Source organism: Calonectris borealis, chromosome 4 (genome assembly GCF_964195595.1).
Source record: "Calonectris borealis chromosome 4, bCalBor7.hap1.2, whole genome shotgun sequence".
In the NCBI taxonomy this organism is placed as follows: domain Eukaryota; kingdom Metazoa; phylum Chordata; class Aves; order Procellariiformes; family Procellariidae; genus Calonectris; species Calonectris borealis.
Genome location: NC_134315.1, coordinates 34,472,909 through 34,492,298, shown reverse-complemented (window position 1 = coordinate 34,492,298; position 19,390 = coordinate 34,472,909). Strand labels below are relative to the sequence as shown.

Here is a 19,390-nt window from a genome sequence, read left to right as displayed (position 1 = left end):
CCTCTGCTCTTCCTTTCCTCTGCTCTTCCTTTCCTCTGCTCTTCCTTTCCTCTGCTCTTCCTTTCCTCTGCTCTTCCTTTCCTCTGCTCTTCCTTTCCTCTGCTCTTCCTTTCCTCTGCTCTTCCTTTCCTCTGCTCTTCCTTTCCTCTGCTCTTCCTCTCCTCTGCTCTTCCTCTCCTCTGCTCTTCCTCTCCTCTGCTCTTCCTCTCCTCTGCTCTTCCTCTCCTCATCATAGGTACTCCTGGAAGAAATGGACACCAAAGCCTATTTTGTTTGGGTTCTGGTGAGTTTTCAGAATGCATTTTTACATTTTCTGTGGTGCAACTTAAATTAGGCTTATACATTGTATTAGTATATTGGTTCTTTTCTTGGAAGAACAGTTTTGCAATGGATAATTCTGTGAGCCATCACTGATTCCAGTTTCAAGGGATAGGGAGAAAAGTCGTTTTTTTTTTTTTTTTTTCTTACTGTCTTTTGGCTACCCACCTCTTAGAATATGCAGTCTGTGCTGTCACTCTCTGTTTCCAGTGAAGCATAAGGAGGTTTTAACTGTAACCAAAAAAAAGTATGGCAACAAAACTTGGATGTAGTTTTTGCTGTTTGGCCACAGTGAGGTAAGTAATGATTAAAGCTCATGTGCTGTGGCTTTAAATAAAATAAATAGAAGAATCATGCGGAATAACAGGTTTTTCTGGAAGGTTCATGGTAGATACCCTTTTGCTGTCAGCTGTCTCTGTATCACTGCAGACTACACTTTAATAAGAAGTTGAAATTATCTGAGTGTGTTGATGTGTGTGTCTGCTTGTATGGCAGGGGGAGGAATGGCAGCTGATTAAGTGGCAGATGGCATTCCAAAATCTGGCAGAGTTTTAAGGACTTCATATTGTGTTTGTTTTTAGGGTTTATGCCAGTCAGGACACCTGGTGCTAGTTTCTATCTGCCAGGAAACAGAAAAGTCTTCAGAAGATGTTTCTACTTGCAGCAATTTCCAGGTCTTTTCAAGAGACTTGGCAGTCTAAATTAGTTTCCTGAGCATTAGTGTGTATTTGCTGAATTAAAAGCTGCTTGGAATTAATTACTCATTGAAAAGCCCTTTTTGAAAGATACTGAAGATCACTGGAAAGCCCTGTGTCCCCTAAGTGAATAGCAGATGTCTTTCTGAAAGAGATGCTGTAGCCAAGCAGATGTTATAAATTTGAGTGTGGAATTACTGGGTAAATCAGTTCTGACCTGTAACTCTGGTACTCTGGCAGTGTGTTTTTAACTTCCTGTAGTCATAACATGAGACTAATGCTTTTGCCTTTTATTCTTGTGGGTGTCAAATGTCTGCATGTTAATTGTGACCAAGTACCTTGCTCAATGTCTCCTGTTAAGAGTCAGGGCTTCTGTCATACAGCAAGCATAAGACTTTGCACAAAGTGCTTATTCTGTTTGTTGCTTTTATTGATAATTGGCTGACCTAATGTTAGTTTAGGTATAGCCTGACATTGGGTTTCATGAGCTCATATGTGGTCCTTTTATATAGGAGTGTAGAGGATGATACAGCTAGCATCATAATGTCATGATTAGCTTGGTTGAGGAAACTCGTGATAAGCAACAAAGTCCATTTCTGGAGTAGAAATAATTCCTCTTCCACTTGCTTGTGATAGTCTTAAAATACAGCTTTATTTTTCACTAAATTTAGCATAGCACTTCCTCTGTATTTTCCTTGCAGAAAAGTAATTAGTGCTCCCTCCCCTTTCTACTAGCTTAATAAAATTTTTCTTGTGATTCATCTTTTCCAACCTAATAAAGAATGTAGCCACATAGCCTTGAAGTATTATATTCAATGCCATAAAAACATGGCTATAAACTCCAAATTGGCTGTAATATTTAGTGATTCTCTAGCAAACACTCTCTAGCAAACTCTAGCATCATACTTTCACCAGTTGAATAGCTGTATTTCAGTGCTTGTCTTAATAAACCTGAACTGTTTCCTGTACTGAGTCTGCTTCCAAAATTAGATATGTTAGACTTTAAAGTTAATACATTTCTAATTTACACAGAGCATTAGTATAATGTCCCATTTATGCATGCAAAGCTTTCTGATGGTGTGTTTTGCTTTTTTAAGGAAGACTTTTTTTTCTCCCCATCTTTACAGTTGGAGATAAGTTATTACAACAGAATAAAAATATTGTGTGGCTGCTTGGATGTTTTGCAGTACAATGTCTTACATTTTAAGAAAAGACAAATGATCTTTTTTGAAATGAACTGAAATAATGCCAGCTGGTACCATGCAGAATGGGGCCTGCTATTTTTCTTTTTTTTTTTTTTAGTGGCCTTGATATTATAGTGAAGCTTTGTTCTAGTGAGTTTAGCTAGCTAAAGCTTTTGTTCTTTTATTTCAGTGCCATAGTTAACTCTACAGTTTTTAACCTCATTCAGTGAGGAGGTCTGACTCCACTTCTGCTTCTTGCCCATGTGCTCTGTCTAAAAAGTCAGGACTAGGAGATAGGACTCCGGTAATAAATTGATTACCATACTAATGCATTAATTAAGTGTCTAGCTTAGTTGTTAATGTTGCTTTTAACGTTACTTCAGGGGTGGAAAAAATAGCAGGCATTTCTGGGATATGATCTCTTGTTCTCTGACTGTTTGTGCTCTTTATCCATTTTCCATTCATTTACAGCAATGATGCAAAGCCAAACACAACATACTGTTAGTATGCCTGTAGAATTGGAGAGACTTACGTATTTGCAGCTGTTCATTTCTTGTTCATGTTAAAATATTCACAAGGCTCCTTTTTGTGAATTCTGTATTTTTCATGGCTGATATTTCAGTGGATCAAGTAATTTCTACAAATTCTGTGGCGTATTGCTTCAGCACTGGCTTTACTACTTAGGCAAAATTACCTTTTTGGGCATAATATGTTTTATTAAATTTCTTAACTTGCTAACTTAAAGTAAGAATGTACTTGTGCACTTACTGTAATGTCTTAATGTAAATATGACTAAAAATGTTGCCTCTTGTGAGATGGAATTTTGAATTAGATGCAAAACTGCCTCAAAAAATGCGTAAAGTTAGTGCTTTTGTCTCTGTTTCTCTAGCCCTCCCTGTAGAAACAGTGACCTACTTCTAATACGTGTACAGTGTATTACAATGCAGTATGCATATGCAATGGATATTCAAGTCTCATGTCTCCATTATTGACAGAAGGTTAAGGTTAAGTTATGATAAAATAATCCCCGATACTACGTAAGCCAAGCAAAAGCAAATATCCTTTTTGGCAGTTCTGAAGGAAAGCTATCATTTCGGGAATAAAGCATGCAAATATTTATTGGAAAGCTTTATCCTGTTGTTCAGTGACCTTGAAAGGGACGTGTGGTGTATTATGGATAACAAGTTACACTTATGCTTGTGACACAACACTGTTGTCAGGAAAGCTAGGGCAACTGCTGCATATACCCATGAAGTATTATCAAGTAAGAACAGTATGATTTATGTCATCTCTCTTCGTACTATGATGGAGCGTACATAGTGGAGTCAGTTACTAAAGGCTATAGAAGCCATGAAAATCAAAGAAGCTTCATCCAAAACCAGCACACACTCCATCATGAAAGTTGTATTCTGTTGTCTTAGCCTTTTGAAGAGGTTAAAAGGCTACTTGTTTTAATAATCTGTGAGAAAAATGTAACACTGGGGGAGGGAATATCTTCAGTCAGGTGGCTGATTGCAAAAGTGAGTAGTAACGCTGATCAAGCTCAAATGGAAAAATAAGGTATAAATGGGACAGTCCATGAAGCTGTGTCTTGGAACAGGTTGTTAAAGGTGGATGCTGGCTTCTCACTCAAGCTCTTATGTTAGGATAGGATGCTTTTACTAACACAATACTCTGGTTCAAACAAAAGTTTATGGAGGCATACTTTAAGGTTCAGTTAACAGTCCCTTCTTTCATGCCCTCAGTCATCGCTGATGAAAATCAGGGGAAACATAGTGTAAACATCTCGTCTTAGGTTGTAGATTCCCTGATAGAATAGGTTACCCTCGAAATACTTGCATTTTCAATGTCTGGAAAACAAAGAGATTAAGGTAAGATTAAGCATCTCTTGTGCTTTTTTTAACAACAACAACAAATCATTAATGTTTTAAAATCTGTCATGATACTATATGAAAATGTGTAAACTTTCTTTAAAAATTGGGAAGATTATAATTCTGAGAGCTGATGAACATCATTATGAATGTCAAGTACATAGGTCTTCAGTGAATTCTTTCATCTAGTTGACCATCAGTAGTTTTCAGCATGGTGTGGCAAGTTACCCTCCTGATGAGGGCTCTCTGGTCAAGTGGCTTATTAGCTCTGTTTCTCCTTTCATATATGCTCAAAAGGGGTTTGGTTGGGTTTTTTGTGGGGGGAGGTGTTTTTGTTGTTTGCAAAAGTTCTTTTGCAAGTTGTAAAAGAAACTGCAAGCAGTGTTCTTGTTGCGTGGAGACTTGAAAAGATCCTCATGCATACGTGAACACAAGTACTCATATAGTTGGTCATAGAGGAGGTAGGATTGGGGAACTCGCCTGAGTTCAAAACAAGGCAGGAAGGGTAGTCCTTTTGGTGGCAGTTCTAGCATAGATCATGGTGCTAGCAACATGCAGAAAACAGACCAAACTGCTTCCTCTCAGCACTTTGAGCATTCTTTTTTGATGGCTTTATCTTAGCATTCACTTTTAATACACTTTTCCTGCTGTATAACATAAATGTTGTTAGGATTGTTACTAGAGAATATAGACAGATATTATTTGTTTTTCTTGAGTACCCAACTTTGCAGGTGCAAGGTTATTAAGTGTAAAGTTAATTTTCTTCAGTTCAGAAGAATGTCCATTCATATAAAAAAAATCCCAGAGGTCTTAAACTGTTTTTAAAAAAGAGACAAAGCCCCCTCAAACTCCCCCAACAGTTCTGATACAGAGTATATGTTGCAGAGCTCTACATGACATTTTTCAAATGAACTGTATTTCAGTATCATTTAAACAGTAATTTTAAGTTTCATGTATCCATTTAAAAAGAAAAAGGCATTCTATGGTAATCTGTGGAAATTTTCAATGAAGTGAAACTTCTCCTGTTGTTGAACCAACTCTGCTTTTCTTTCAGTGTCATCTAATACTGTACTCTGCAGCTAATGGGAACTAAGTTCCTTTAAGAATCATACAGGAAACAGTATGATGGTTAAATATCTCAAATATTTTAAAGCGCTCTCCTGTTCTGCACTGGAATAAACTAGATATCTTCTGCAGTGAAGTTAAAACCAGGAGGAAGATTCTGCTTTTTAACAGCTAGTGGTTTGTACAGTGCTTAAAGCACTCCAGGCATAGAAAAAGCAGTGTTTAAGTGCTTGTTAAAGCAGGGAGGATTTTAGTCCAGGTCTTCCATGTTGCAGAAGTAGCATCTCTGACTAGTTCTAACCAGGAATTTCAATATAGAAGTGTTGAGACTGAATTCTTGGTCTCTTGTGCTAAGAGCTTCAGCTTTTGTAAATAAGTTGGGTTAGTCAGTTTTTCTGTCTTCACCCCTCTCTGCAAAAGGAAAGCCCAGAAATTTTGCAGAAAAACTTGAACAGTTTGTAAACTCTGTGGAGTGAAGAAGAAACAAGATTAGATTCGTTATTAGTTTAGTGAAGATAGTTAATATTCTACAGATTGGAAATTCTGGGAGTTGAATAGTGTAAGTTAGTCTTTTTCCTTTATCTCTTGGAAAGGAGCAAAAAGATCAGGCTTAAACTTATTTTGCAGATATGTGCATTGGACTATTTTGTTGCCTTTCTAGCAGTGATATAAAGCCAGCTATATTTTTAGATGATTTTTCATCCATGTGAACTATGAGGACTATGTGAATGACTTAATTGTCTCATGTGATCTAGCCTTAGAATACCTTCAGGCTAATAAGGAATGTTCTTATAAACAGACAGCAAAGCTGCTTAAGGGATGTAGCTATTACATATGGACTGACTATAAAAGCAGGTCTTCGTTATGCCACCTCTATATAAATAAATGCAGAATTAATCTAAATCTATGTGAATTTGAGTTTCTTATTAAATGTGTTCATTAGGGAGATAAAATAATTTTTATTTTGAAGAGTTAAGGGAATATCTGTAAACCTGAAATAACCTTTGAAACCCAATAGCTGTTACTTTTTTGGCCAGATTTTTCCAGTGTTACCAAATAAAGTATAGTACAACAGCTGGATCTAAGGATTTAATCCCTTGGGTGAGAATTACTATGCTCCAGAAGTCTTCAAAGTGAAATGGTTGGTGCTGATGTTCAGAGAATGCCACCCTAAACTCTGAAGTCATCTGTTTTGAGTGTTTTGGGTTTTTTTTTAAATATGTGGTGTTTTCCTGAGGTAGTATGTTTGTCAGAGTAAAGAATAGGATGCAAAAACACAGTCTTGATGTATTCCAGATTGGTCCCTTCAGTTGTCAGGTAAGTGTATCAGTGTATTTGCATGCGTGTTCCGCGTGTTCCTAGTGTTCTTCCCTGTCGTGGTTTAATCTGGCAGGCAGCTGCTCGCTCACTCTCCCCGCGCCCCCCCAGTGGGACAGGGAGAGAATCGGAAGGGTAAGAGTGAGAACTCATGGGTTAGATAAAGACCATTTAATAAAACAGAAAAGGGAAAATAATAATAATAATAATGATGATAATGATAGAATATATAAAATGAGTGATGCACAATGCAATTGCTCACCACTCGCGCTAACTGATAACCAAGTAGCGATCGCCACTTCCTGGATCATGCCTACCCTTCATATACTGAGCATGACGTCACATGGTATGGAATATCCCGTTGGCCAGCGGGGCCAGCTGTCCTGGCTATGCTCCCTCCCAGCCTCTTGTGCACTTGGCAGAGAATGGGAGGCTGAAAAGTTCTTGACTAGTGTAAACACAACTTAGCAACAACTGAAAACATCAGTGTGTTATCAACATTCTTCTCGTACTAAATCCAAAACACAGCACTAGAAAGAAATTTAACTCTATCCCAGCCGAAACCAGGACATTCCCAGACTTGATCTTCTGAAAATTAATACTTTTTGAGAAGGTTGTCTCTTGTTCCAAGCTGAAAATCAGCCCTGCTCCCTGTGCCTTCAATAGATATCTTCACAAAAAACAATGAATTTTGAAACCTTGGGGTTTGCTATGGAGTAACACATGGGCCAGCTCTGTTCAAATGGTGATATTCTGCTGGGAATTTCTCGAATTGGTGGACTGAAAATGTTTTTATTATTATTACAACCCCAGCAATGAGGATTTGATGTGGGTCCTATCAGTTTTCCTATAGCAACAGAGCATCATTCATTAAGGCCTTTTGTAGTATAAGCCCAATGGTTTTCACACTACAAGGTCTGTTCCTTCTATTAATGCTTTTAAGGAAGGACCTGTGTTCAGGATTGTCAGTTAAATATTTCAGAGATGTTTATTATTATTTAATTCCAAACTTCTGTGAGAAACTTGCTCTCCAGCTCCACACAGCCATACTCCAAACTCTTGGTGACACAGAGGTATGTAGACTTTCTATGGAGGGAATGTTTGTAGTTCACTTCTGATTGTTTATTCTGATGTTGGGAGGAATGTCTGTAGTTCTCTTCCATGGTATTTATTTTGATGTTTCACAATAACAAGCCACACAAGAGGATAACACAGAGCTGTGGTTTTCTTAATGCTTGTCTAAATATTGAGTAGGTCAGCCTCTGCATGAGTAGAGGCGGGCAGCTGAAATGGACATCCGTAGATTGTATCAGCTCAGACAAAGGGATGCTTAAAGAAAATTTCCTACTGTTGGGAGCTGTAGTTCAAGGCTTTCCTAGCATGGAAGTCTGTCCTAATGGCTTTAAATGATAGACTTCATTGTTAGGATTAGCCAGAGATGGTGCTTTTATTACTATTCCATCTGAACTAATTTTAAAACATCTAAATTCTCACTAATTTTTTCAGTAATTAAGAGGACAATAAATTTTATTTTGTTAGGAGACTTTAGAGCTTTGTCTGACCATCAGGTTCATGTACCAGTAGCAAACCATTTTCATTTTGTTATTCCTAACTGAGTTGCTGTGCGCTGACTTATGTCACCACGTTGAAAATACCATCCTGGAACTTAGTTCTTTCTCTACTATCTTCTTGTCCCTTCCCTTTCCAGTTAAACCTAGGTATGGATCTCTTCTGATGTTCTCAGACTCGTTTTTTTTCTTTGGCTTTCTGGAGTTCTTTCGATTGTGCACATCGTTTTATGTGTTTGCAGTAAACAAATAAATAAATAAATAATTGGGTGTCCTTGTACTGGATTTCGCCCTTAACTCTGAGGTGAGGTGTATGAGGTATCCCAAAGCTGACTCTTGATGTCCTCTTACAATAATTTTTTTAAAGTTATTTTGAAGTCCTCTGACTTGTTCCTTCTAGCTTTCTTTAAGTCTTTTCTTTCCCCATATTTCTTAAAATACTTTTCAGCAGACAGAGTAGCTGCTCATGTTGCTGTCATTGACCCCTGTTAGGGAGAAGAGTTGACATAATATTTGAAAGACCATGGAACTGTCCCAGAGGCATGAAACTCATGGATCTTGTGTCAAAGATAGTTAAGCAGCTTATAAATTGAATGTACATCTGCATTTTTGTCTGCGCACCTGGGGCTATGAAGAACACACAAAGCCCACAGAGAAAAGTGAAACACGCCTGTTGTCAGTTGTCTTTAATTTGCTCTGCGAACCTTGGGAGCTGTAATCAGAGTTGATAAACCACCAGCATGTCTCAGGAGATGCACTTGCCTAAATAGTCCTTATTTGCTTTTCAAAGAGGCTGTCTGGGTACTGGTTATTGTTGTTCTGAGGCCACAGATGAAGAACAGTTGGACAATACATATAAATCGGTATTGTGTGAATAAATAATTAATAGATCTGTAAGCTGTAGCCTTAAGTAAAACTTTTATTTTTCCTCTGTTCCTTGGGCCTGAGCTCACAAAGACTCAAGTATACACTTAGCCTGTTACTGAACAGCAGAAGTCCCTAGCACAGAGGTAGTTGGGTTTTTTTGACACATCTGACTAGATCTTCATGTTTTAAGGCATGTTGTCCTAATATTAGTGACGATATTCACTGCTGTCAAGTAACAGTTTTTCTTCGAAGCACTGTAGGATTTTTACCGAGGCAGTCTAATAAAAATGCCATTTTGGAAGGGACATCCTACACATGGAAAATAACTTGCTGCTCCCTTAAATTAAAATGGAATTATTCTTGCAGTGTTCTGTTGCCGTTCTCAATTCTGAAAGAGTGCAGACAATGTAAATGCCACCACTGTTGCATGAGAGGCAGTTCAGCCTGATTCCTGTAGCTGTTTGCCTGGAAATCCACTGCAGCGTCACCTTCTGTTTGACGGCTTGCTGAATTTATGATGGTTAAAAGCTTCTGTGTACTGGAAGAAACCTAAATTATTTAGGATTTTTAGTTCCTGCTCTGAGGCGGAAGGAGTTTGCTTTTTTCTTCAGGTGAGAATTGGAGCTTAAAATAAGTCTTGAAGCTGCAGGCTGCATTTGGCATGGCAGTGGGTCTTGTTGCCTGCAGGAAGGTTAGCTTTTCAAACTGGAGCTCTGGCCAGAGCAAGATGGTCACAGGGAAGTGGAGAGGGGCAGTCACTTTCGAGAAACACAAATGAGGACACAAATGACCCTTTGGCTCTTAGTAGGCTCCTGCTTCTCATGTCTCTCTTTGCATAGGCAATCACCTCTCAGTTCTTCCTGAATTAAAGCATGCCAGTAAAATCCATCTGCTCCGCACTGCCCATGCTGTCTTATGACGCATAGCCAGTTGTCCTCTGCATGGGCTTCTCAGATCTAAAGGTCTAGCCTCTGATTTAGACTTCTTTGCCATGAGACACTTAAAGTGCTCTGACGGCTTGCTTCGTGATTGCTGTATTTGAAAAGAGGAACAGAGACAGCAGAAACATACACAGATACTGCAGACTTGGCCTCACGAGGCTGAATTGAAGAGCCTATTGATGCCAGTGCCCTTTGCTCCTTTCTTGTCATGTTACTAATGTTCCCAGGGAGTGGCAGATATGCTAAATCTGCTGGGGTTAAAATAGATGTAGCCCCACCATCAATCTGATCGTGTCGTCAGGTATTGATGCACTTAGCAACGCAGACTGATCTACGTGGTCATAACAGGATAGAGCCCCTTTGTTCATGTTGATCATTCATTTTGCCCTTGGAGTTGGAGGGAAGACAGTGGTAAGGTGCCAGTAAATACATATATAATAAAAAATAAAATCTGTTAGTCCTTTTGTCCTCTGGGCCATATATCACTTCCTATTTTATTCTGCTGTTTTCTGGTGCTATTTTCCATCACTCTTATCAGATGTCAAGATAGAAAAAGACCTCTCTGTGATCCTCATGTTATGCATGAAATGTAGACACTGCGAATTCCTGGCATGCAGTGTTAGGATCCCATGGATTACATCCCGGCTTTGTACCCTGCTGGCACCAGACACTAGGTGGTCATAGGAATACAGACACAGACTTGGAGGTGCGGTTTGCCTGAGCTGAGGAAACAACGCTAGCAGATGCACAGCCACCACGGTGGAGTGTACCGTGGTGTAACGCAGAGCTCTGGAAAGGTGCTACATTGGAGGAACCTTTCTGTGAGTTAAATCTCTCCTGGGAGCTATTCAGATAGGGATGACAGTCCTCTTGCTGGCTGCTGTCAGAGCTCTGAGTGTTGGGCGCTACATGAGGCTGACGTGCATCTATTGCTTTTTATTAGTGCTGTCAGGTCTGCTTCTGCGTAAAGCAGACTTGTTTTATGTTTGTGGGGGTTAGCAGGATTCCAACTCCAGAGGCTAGAAAGGCATTTTCCTTAAATTGGATGTTTTGTGTTTTTTTTTTTTTTTTTTAAAAAAAAAAAAGCAAGCTATGATGCATCTCTTTCTTCATGGCCTATTTCCACTCAAACTAAGGGTGGGAAAGAGGAGGCAGTGAAAGTATTATTTGTGTATCTGTGTAAGAGGAGTTTTGGCCTCTGCTACAAAGGCTTTTATGTCCCTATAGAGCTTTTATCTGTTCATATTTTGCCTGGTGATTCATTCCTTCCTCAGTCTCCAGGCTGGTTCATTACATCACGCTTGCCCTCTAGAGATTCTTTGTTCTAGCTGCTGTTCCTAGGAAGGAAGTTACAGTTTCAGTGGGGCACTTCCACTTTCTTCGTTTACATCGTTGAAATGTTCTTTACCATTTATTCCAGACACTATTGCAAGGATGGGGAGAGGTAGTGGGTTTTTTTTTGGGTGTGGGGTTTTTTTGAACCTGATTGGACTGTTTCCATCTTTGTGAGCATCAAATCCAGGTGGGGAGAGAACATTTACTTCATGGAGCCGTTCCTTCCCTGGGGAGCTGAGGAGGGCAGGAGGAGAACAAAAGGGAGTTCCTGTGGGTGCCCTGGCAGAAGGGTAAAACCTGGTATGGCTGGGTGTTGAATGGTGTTTGAAGGCTAGCTATAGGCCTGGTCAAAATCTTAAAATGCCCTCATTAAGAGAGGATTTGACAATACTGATCTAATATTTGAAGAGATGGGCTAATGAACTACGCGGAATACTGAAGGCTACTTTAATGTGCTGTAACAAGCCTTCTGGTTTACTGCTGAGTGCGGTTTCCAAGTGTAATAATCTTCCAGCGCAAAAAGAAGGCGATGTCTTTGATAGTGGTGTTGGATTAGGAAAGGGTCTGGATCTGCGGACTGTTGGAGAAATAGGTGAACAGACATTGCTAGTGCGAAAGCTCTGCAAACTAGAAGGAATAGATGAGGATTTTATAGTAGTAATGACAGGCGTGCCCTGCTGTGTGCAGAGGCTGCCCTGGGAGCCAAACAAAAAAAGCTAATTTACTGTCTTTGTACTTATTTTGAACGGTTTTGTGTGGACCAAGGATGTATTATAGTACTTCAGAGTTGCTGGTACATCGCTGTGCTGGGAAATAACTATTTTGGTATGCAATCATAAAACATTCAGCAGTATTCTCCCGCAGTACACTGTGGAGGTTGGCTTGGTGGGTCTGACGGTCTCGATGCTGGGCTGCAGCTCTTTTGCTCTACTTACAGTGAGCTGCTTTATTGTCACTGCACTGGTCTGTGTGATGTTAGAGATACCCGGAGACCAGGATAAATTGACAAAATGCTATTTTTAGTTCTAGCTGATGTGGTAAACAAGCACTAGAGAATTTAAAATGTTATGCATCTTGAGCAAGTAAGACATGCTATTAAAATATAGCAGATTCGTGGCATGGAGAGGACAGGTAAGGCACTGCTGGGATGAGGCCTGTCAGTGTTGTTATGTTTGCTTTGGGTTATACCTGCTTCGGAGCAAGTTGGGTTCATGGTTTCTGGAACTGGAAAAACTGTCAGAGAGAGAGGTGCTATCAATGGAAATGTACTTAATTTTGTTGTCTCTAAAAAGATACAAAAGCTGTGAAGGGCAGCTCTTCAAGCAACCCAGAAGAAGGTATGAGCTGTTACTGTCTTGTATCCTGCCCTGCCCGAGAGATACTTGGGTGGTCCCTGCTCCTATGGCTGTCAGGCGGGGCAGCTACTGGCTGTAGGCAAAATAGCGAAATGTTTCTCTTTACACAGGAGGGTGGCCAGTGCAAGTCTGTAGTGCCTTAGCAGTATGTATTTATAGTCATGGTCATAGGTGAAAAATGTGACACTTCCTAATGTCTGTAAAACAGTTACTCCTCTTCTCTGTTTTCTAGTTTCTAACTCTATTTTTCATTTTATTTTTGCTATTTTTATTTATTTTGGCAGCTGAAAGCGACCAAGTATATGCAAAACTTTTGGACTCATTAAATAGTAAGAAGAAATATGTTTTTAAGAGTGCTAATTAAATATGGAGGCAGCATCTATTTCAAAGGAACTCCTGTAACACTGCTTGTTTGCTACAATGTTTGGGTGCCTTCAAAACCCAGCTGGCAGAGATCTGTTTCAGTATGAAATTGATGCTGGCTTCCTTGCTCCCCTTCTGATAAATGGAAGCATCTGCAGTGTTGAGCTGCCAAGCTAAATAGTATTTCCCTTAAGCAGATCTCAAATACTGAATTGTTCTTAGAGAATAGACATGTTTGTGGATTTGTTAAGGCTTTAAATGTTGACATAATATTTAATGCCAAAAGAAACTCTGGTAGAAAATGTTAGCTGATAAATCTGTTTTGATAAATTCATGTCAATTGAAAGAAACTTTTAAAAAAATGGACCCTGAAAGGATTCTTGGAGAGGAGAGCTGAAATATGCCTCCAGAAATATTCAAATCATCTCCCTAACAGTCTCCAAAGAACAATTACATGGTCTGTGACATTGCTGGATGATATATTCAACTGGGGAGACCACCCACTTCCTCCTCCTCCTCCCTCCTCCTCCTCCTCCTCCTCCTCCTCCTCCTCCCTTTTCTCCTTTTCTAGTTCCCAGCCCCACGGTGTCCCATAGCAGATTAAGCATCAACACTGTGATGCAATTCAGAGGCTGTTGGTTTTCTGAATCACTAAGTCGGTTTTATTCTGAGGACGAGCTTTGTTTCCACAACATCTGGTGAGGAGAAGCTGCCAGCAGCATGTACGCCGTGGATATCTGCTGTTACTGATTTTTTGCTAGTCTGTGCATAAGGAATAAGAGCAAAGGAATGGAGGCTTGATTATTTCTTCAAGCCTCTTTTCTTTAGCAAGAATTGCTTCACTTCTGCCAGTAGTGATTTAAAAACATAGTATGTGACAGTACATGGAGGCTATTTCTTGCTTGTTTATCTTCCAATTGCACTGAAGACATGTTATGGTCCCCGAAATTTTCCTTATCCAACATGCGTGTACGGCTGACAGCGAAGGGGTTGCTCCGAAACATTCGTCTACCTTCTGGCTACAAGAAAAGCACTGTTATATTTCATACAGGTTTGTGTTTTCTTAATATGATGATTAGAGCATGCATTGAGGCAATATCTTGTTTACTTCAACAGCAGCTTATTTTTAGCAGATAAAAACCGTCCTGGCCATGAAAGTTTTTGAATTTCATACAGAAGTCTGACTTTTGAGCAAAGTGGTTTCATATTCTAAGTCTGTGTCTGTGTGTGCACCCGTGCTGAGCTGTTCGTTTGGAAGATGCTGTTTTATTCTGTTTATGAAATGCAAATTGGAATTTGTTCTTTCCTCCCACAAGTCCAAAAACAGAATGAGGAAATCTGTGCTATTAAATATTGATCTAATTATTTTAATGATTATCTGCTGGGAGCACTATCTTTTCTATACCTTGATTGGGTGCAGGGGGGGAAACAGGGAGGGAAGTAAGATGAATACAGGCTGTCATGATATGGCTTTCTGTCTGTGAGAAGTATTTGAATACTTACATGTAGATATCTGTTATCATACATGTCATGTTAAACACATCTTATTTGCAAGTAGGACAAGCAAACTTTTATGCTAATTTGTGTCAATACAAACCTAAAAAGTATGAAGTTTTAGAGACATTCAAGACAAGTGTGTGTTTAAGGGAAAAAAAAAAAACCACCACCCCCCAAAAAAACCCCCCAAAACCTCAAACCCCAAAACAACAAAGAAGAAAACCCAACCAAACAAAAAAAAACCACCACAAAATTCTCAGCTGCATCTGACCTGATTTTCATCTTCAGTGGCAGTTAAGCAAATAAAGCAAGTATCTGGAATGGAATAAGATTATGGAAGCTGAGCTTTGTTCCAGGACATATGTGTGTTGTTTCGGCAGAGGGTGGCAGTTGTTTGTTGTTTGTTTGTTTTAGCTAAGAAACATGACATCTAGGGAAAATTATGGTAGCCTGCATATTACATATGCCTTTTTCTCCACGGCACTCTTTGTAATTTTCTTGCATTTTACTTAGGGAGGAGTAAGCAGCTACATAAACTAGTTTTGCAGAAGCTCTTCCTCTCAGGCATTTCCTTTCTCTCTTGAACACCACCCTCTCTGCTTTTATTTTTTGGAGTTCAGTTCTACCAGTCAGCTTTCCTTCCTGTCCTAGCATTTCACATAGCAGCTTAAACCATTCGCCTTGTCATTACTTATCCCTGGTAAAGTAAATCCGGTTTCTGAGTTCCTCCTGGATGATAAATTCAGTTGTGAACATAAGACAGGGTAACTATCCAAATGTAATGTAGGCTTCTGTTTGCAGCATGGATGGCTTTAAGCTAGGATTAAAATGTAAGGGAGTCTTTGTGCATATACTTACATCCTTGATGTTGCTAACAGTGTGAAATTTGCACATGGCACGTATTCCAGGGACAAAAATCCTAAAAGAGAAAGGGGGGGGAGATAATGTTCAATCTTCCAAATGCTCATTAACTGCTACTGAAATTGGTTTAATTTTGAAAAATAAAAATAGATGTCAGTGCATGTATCAAGGGGATGTTACAATTATAAGAATCCATTTGTGGTTTTATTTCATTGGATGTGAAAGCAAAACCTGCCTGCAGGATGCCTCTGTTAAATACAGCATGTTAAATAGATTGCTAGCCTTGTGTTCCAGTTAAGCAGCACTTCACTAAATAAGAAGTGCTGAATAGACCTTCTGTGTGTTTTCTCTATGTGCAGAATGTACAGGCTAATGGTATACCATTGAAAGCTTAGAGAGGTTTTTGCCTGGTCTCCTCCTTCTGCTTTGCTGTCCTTGTGTCTTGTAGGAAGTCGATGTCTTAGCAGAAAGCTGGCCAGTGGTTAGCTAGAGCTGAATATACCAAAAAAGTAGGGCATCTGAAAACCAGGTCATATTCTATAGTGGAGAGTGCAAGTATGTATAGATATACTGTGGTTTTAGAAACAGTGGAATGCATTGAAACTTGTTAGTGATTATTTCAGGTTCATAAAACTCAGCAACAGTAGATCAGGCAATGACAATGTCACAAGCATAAAAGGTTCTTTTTTTTGTTAAATACCAGCCGTATTTGGTTTTGCAGTGCCAGTATGAGTATCTTTTCTTGTAGTGGTTTAATTGGATTAAAATAACATGTGGCTTCTTTCCAAGGTCACATAAGCAATGAGAAATAGAATATACTAAGGACTATATCAACAAATAAGGGAGGGAGTAACTGAAAAAAAGGAATTATGGGGTCCACTCAGGGATGTGAATATGTATGAGTGTTATGTAAGCAACATTCAGTTCCAGTTTTGGTGTAGATTGCACTTTTCATAAGCAGTATCATGGATTTCATCCTTTGCTCCCTTTCATAATTGCATAGACCGACTGCCTTATATGACTGTAGAGCATCCTTGAGATACTTACAGCAATTGTTGAAATGTAGAGTTTTAAAGTAGTCTAGAGCGCAGGTCAAGTTGGATTCTTCTGTTACCGTGTCCTGGCTGACAGTGTGCGGTGCAGTAACTCGGTGAAGTTAGGATGTAAGCGCTAATGGGAGGAAAAGGATGGAACTTGCTCTTGGGTTTTCATTCTGACTTGAGGATATTTTGCAGCAGCCTGCCGCAGTTTCTTCACAGTATGTAGTACGGCTGGACATCCAAGTGTTGACATTGCTGTTAAGTTAGTCTAGACTAGTCATGTATATATTAGTCTGTATTAGTCATTGTATTTATAGTGAATGGATCCTCCGCTTGGGCTGGAGTGCGTTTGCACTGCTTACATCTTGTCCATGTGGAGGTGTCAAAGTAACAGGATTAGTTCAAATATCTTGCAGCGTAAGTATACAACCTGTTCAGGGGAAACCAAATAAAATTGTTTTTTTTTTTTCTAGGAATGAAATAAATCCAGAGGAAATTTGCTGTAAAACTTAGTGTTTCTTAAGGTCATTCAGCTTGTTGCCTTGTGTATAACTTCCATTGCTGTGTGTCTACACTTCTTCAAGGTCATCATATCCAGAAGTTTCTTCTCCCTTTAAATGCAGGCAGACATCTAAGTGTCATTTTCCTCAGCTACTGGAAGTGTAGTACACCTGAATTGTTAGCTGTATATAATGAGTGTCCTCTTCAGCAAAACAAAAACACTGAAATGCTTCAGGAAATACTTTATTTACCCATCCTGTGACTTGTAAAACTTACTTGTAGCAAGTAACTGCAACAAAAATCTCAACACTTCAGAACTGTATAAACATGATAGATATGTGTTAAGTATGAACCAGTGTCTTTCAGTGTTGAAATACATTTGCTTCCTTTATCAAACCATTAAGGATTTTTACCCAAAGAGCACTAAAGTGCACTTATGCTTTTCATGCATCAATGGTGTGACAGAATAAATCATCATCTCTGCATGATTCTGTATAAACTGCCAGAGAAAGACATTCTTTTATGAATGATTCAAAATAGTCATTTTGAGTTACTTATATTTTCTTTTGCATGAAGATAAAATTCTACATAAGGAACTAGTTTTGCAAATGGGAGGTCAAAGCTCTTGCACCTCTTGTTCAGAGTTTTTCAAGGTTTGTATACTGAACTGTACTGTTGCTTTTGTGGTAAACTGTTTTGTCTCAAAATGTTTTCATCCAGCCCTTCTTGCTGTTCTTCCTCTTTCTCTTCTTCCCTTAAGCCAATTGTACTTAGTACACTTATCTCTGGTGACTTCCATTGCTTGCTAAACCTGGTTACTCTCTTACTACCTCGGGAATAAGAGGTGTCTCAGAGGACAAACAGTAGCTGATGTCATTACAGCAATACCAATTTTAAAAATTTCCTTTGTGCCTTGCTAGCAACAAGCAAACATCACAGACCTGTTTGAGCAGATGACATCTTTTTCCAATACGATTTCTTCCTTAAATCCTGCTTGAGATTACACTGCAAACTATGAAGTTATTTCTGCGGATCGCAAAGCAGTGCTCTTAAAGGACGTGTCACAAGTTGTGTAACTGTTCATATGCCTTTTCCCTATCCCCCCCAAAGAATAACTGAAGTACTGATTTATGTCTGACACTACAGTTTAATATAGAACTGTAGAAAGATACCCAACACACTAAGCCCTACTAAGTATTCTAAACCTAAAAGTCTGCTGGAGAGATTTGATACAGGATGAGTATGTTAAATATTTGTGTCACCTACCAAGGAAAAATTCAGAACTAAAGCCAGCTTGTCTATTCTGAGCAAAAGAAGTTGAATAGCTGGAAACTATTCGTCATGGGGAATTTTGGATTTAATCATGTTTCTGTTGAAGTCAGTGAGACTCTTTGCTCCTGATTTCATCTATTCAAGACTGGGTACTAAATGACCTGCCTGATGTGCTTGATTTCAATCTTAATAGGTCATAGCTTTGGTAAGCGTGTAGGTGATAGCTAATTGGATGTTCTTATTTTCAGGTGGTAGAGCTCTGTGTTTTGGAGTTTGTAAGTATAGTTTGTAGTCTATACAAGTCTCATCCAACTGATGCATTTACAATGGGTAGAAAATGAAGATAATCCTAGTTCTTTTCAAAGGAAGCCTGCATAGCAGAAAGGAGCTGCTAGAAAAAACAAAAAACAAAACAAAACCCCCCAAACAACAAAAACAAAAAAGACCCCACACCAAAAACACCCCACCAAAACCCCCCATAAATCAACAAAAAACATGCCAAAGTGAAAACAATAAGTTATATGTGATGTTAACACTTAAACTCTGCATATATTTAATAAAACATGAAAATGAATGTAAATGAGGAGCTTTGCTCAAAAAAATCTTTGGAGAAAGAAGAGCTAGAGTACTGTGAAAAGCAGATGCATGACAGCTTTTGCATTCTGGCTTCACTGTGGTAAGTGATGTTGGATTTTGTTACTCGTTCACTTAAATGGATTGATTACATGTGAAGGATGCCTCAAGTATTTGTCAACATGAAATAAATAAATTGCTGCTTCAAGCTCAACTCAACTCAAGTTAATTGGAGAGTAAATATAAAAGACCTAGCAATTATCTCTGCTAATATCATTGCATATTCGAAGTGTGCATTTATTCGCACTTGATATGTCTAATAGGTGAAAAGGGTCTGGCTGCAACTTCTATTGTTACGAAGTAGTTGGGGTTTGAAAGTGACAGGCAGCCACAATTACACTTAAAAACCTGAATAGCTTTTAAATTTGGGGGATTTCCAGTGTGGTAGAACTGGACTTCAACTTTTAAAAGCTGCCTCTACCAGTTTTGCAGCTTGTGCGTATGAATCTGTTACCATAGTAGAAATGGCTTGCAGCATTCAGACAAATAAAGCATTGCTACCTATTCAGTCCTTTTAATTTGAACTTTCTAAGGCATAAAGCAATAGCTTTTTTGAGGAAAACAATACCATGAAATTTCAGTGCTAGAATGCAACGTTTTGAGTATTTGCGGCCAATTGGCTCACTGTTTTCTGTTACTTTTCTTTCTTTGTTGGTACAGAAAACTCTGACTTAGGAGGGGGGTGGAAGGCAAAAAGTTTCTTGCAT

General features: G+C 39.0%; 1 protein-coding gene across 2 annotated transcripts in view; it reads left to right on the top strand.

Annotated features, from left to right (window-relative positions):
• Positions 1–19,390, top strand: part of MTUS1 (microtubule associated scaffold protein 1) — a 93,256-nt gene that overhangs the window by 24,910 nt on the left and 48,956 nt on the right. Inside the window, exon 6 of one of the 2 annotated variants that reach the window (XM_075149177.1) lies at positions 236–283. In XM_075149177.1, the coding sequence (XP_075005278.1) occupies positions 236–283 (48 nt within the window). Of the gene's footprint in view, positions 1–235; positions 284–13,466; positions 13,931–19,390 lie in introns of those variants that run through there. The other variant, XM_075149178.1, reaches the window with a different exon arrangement.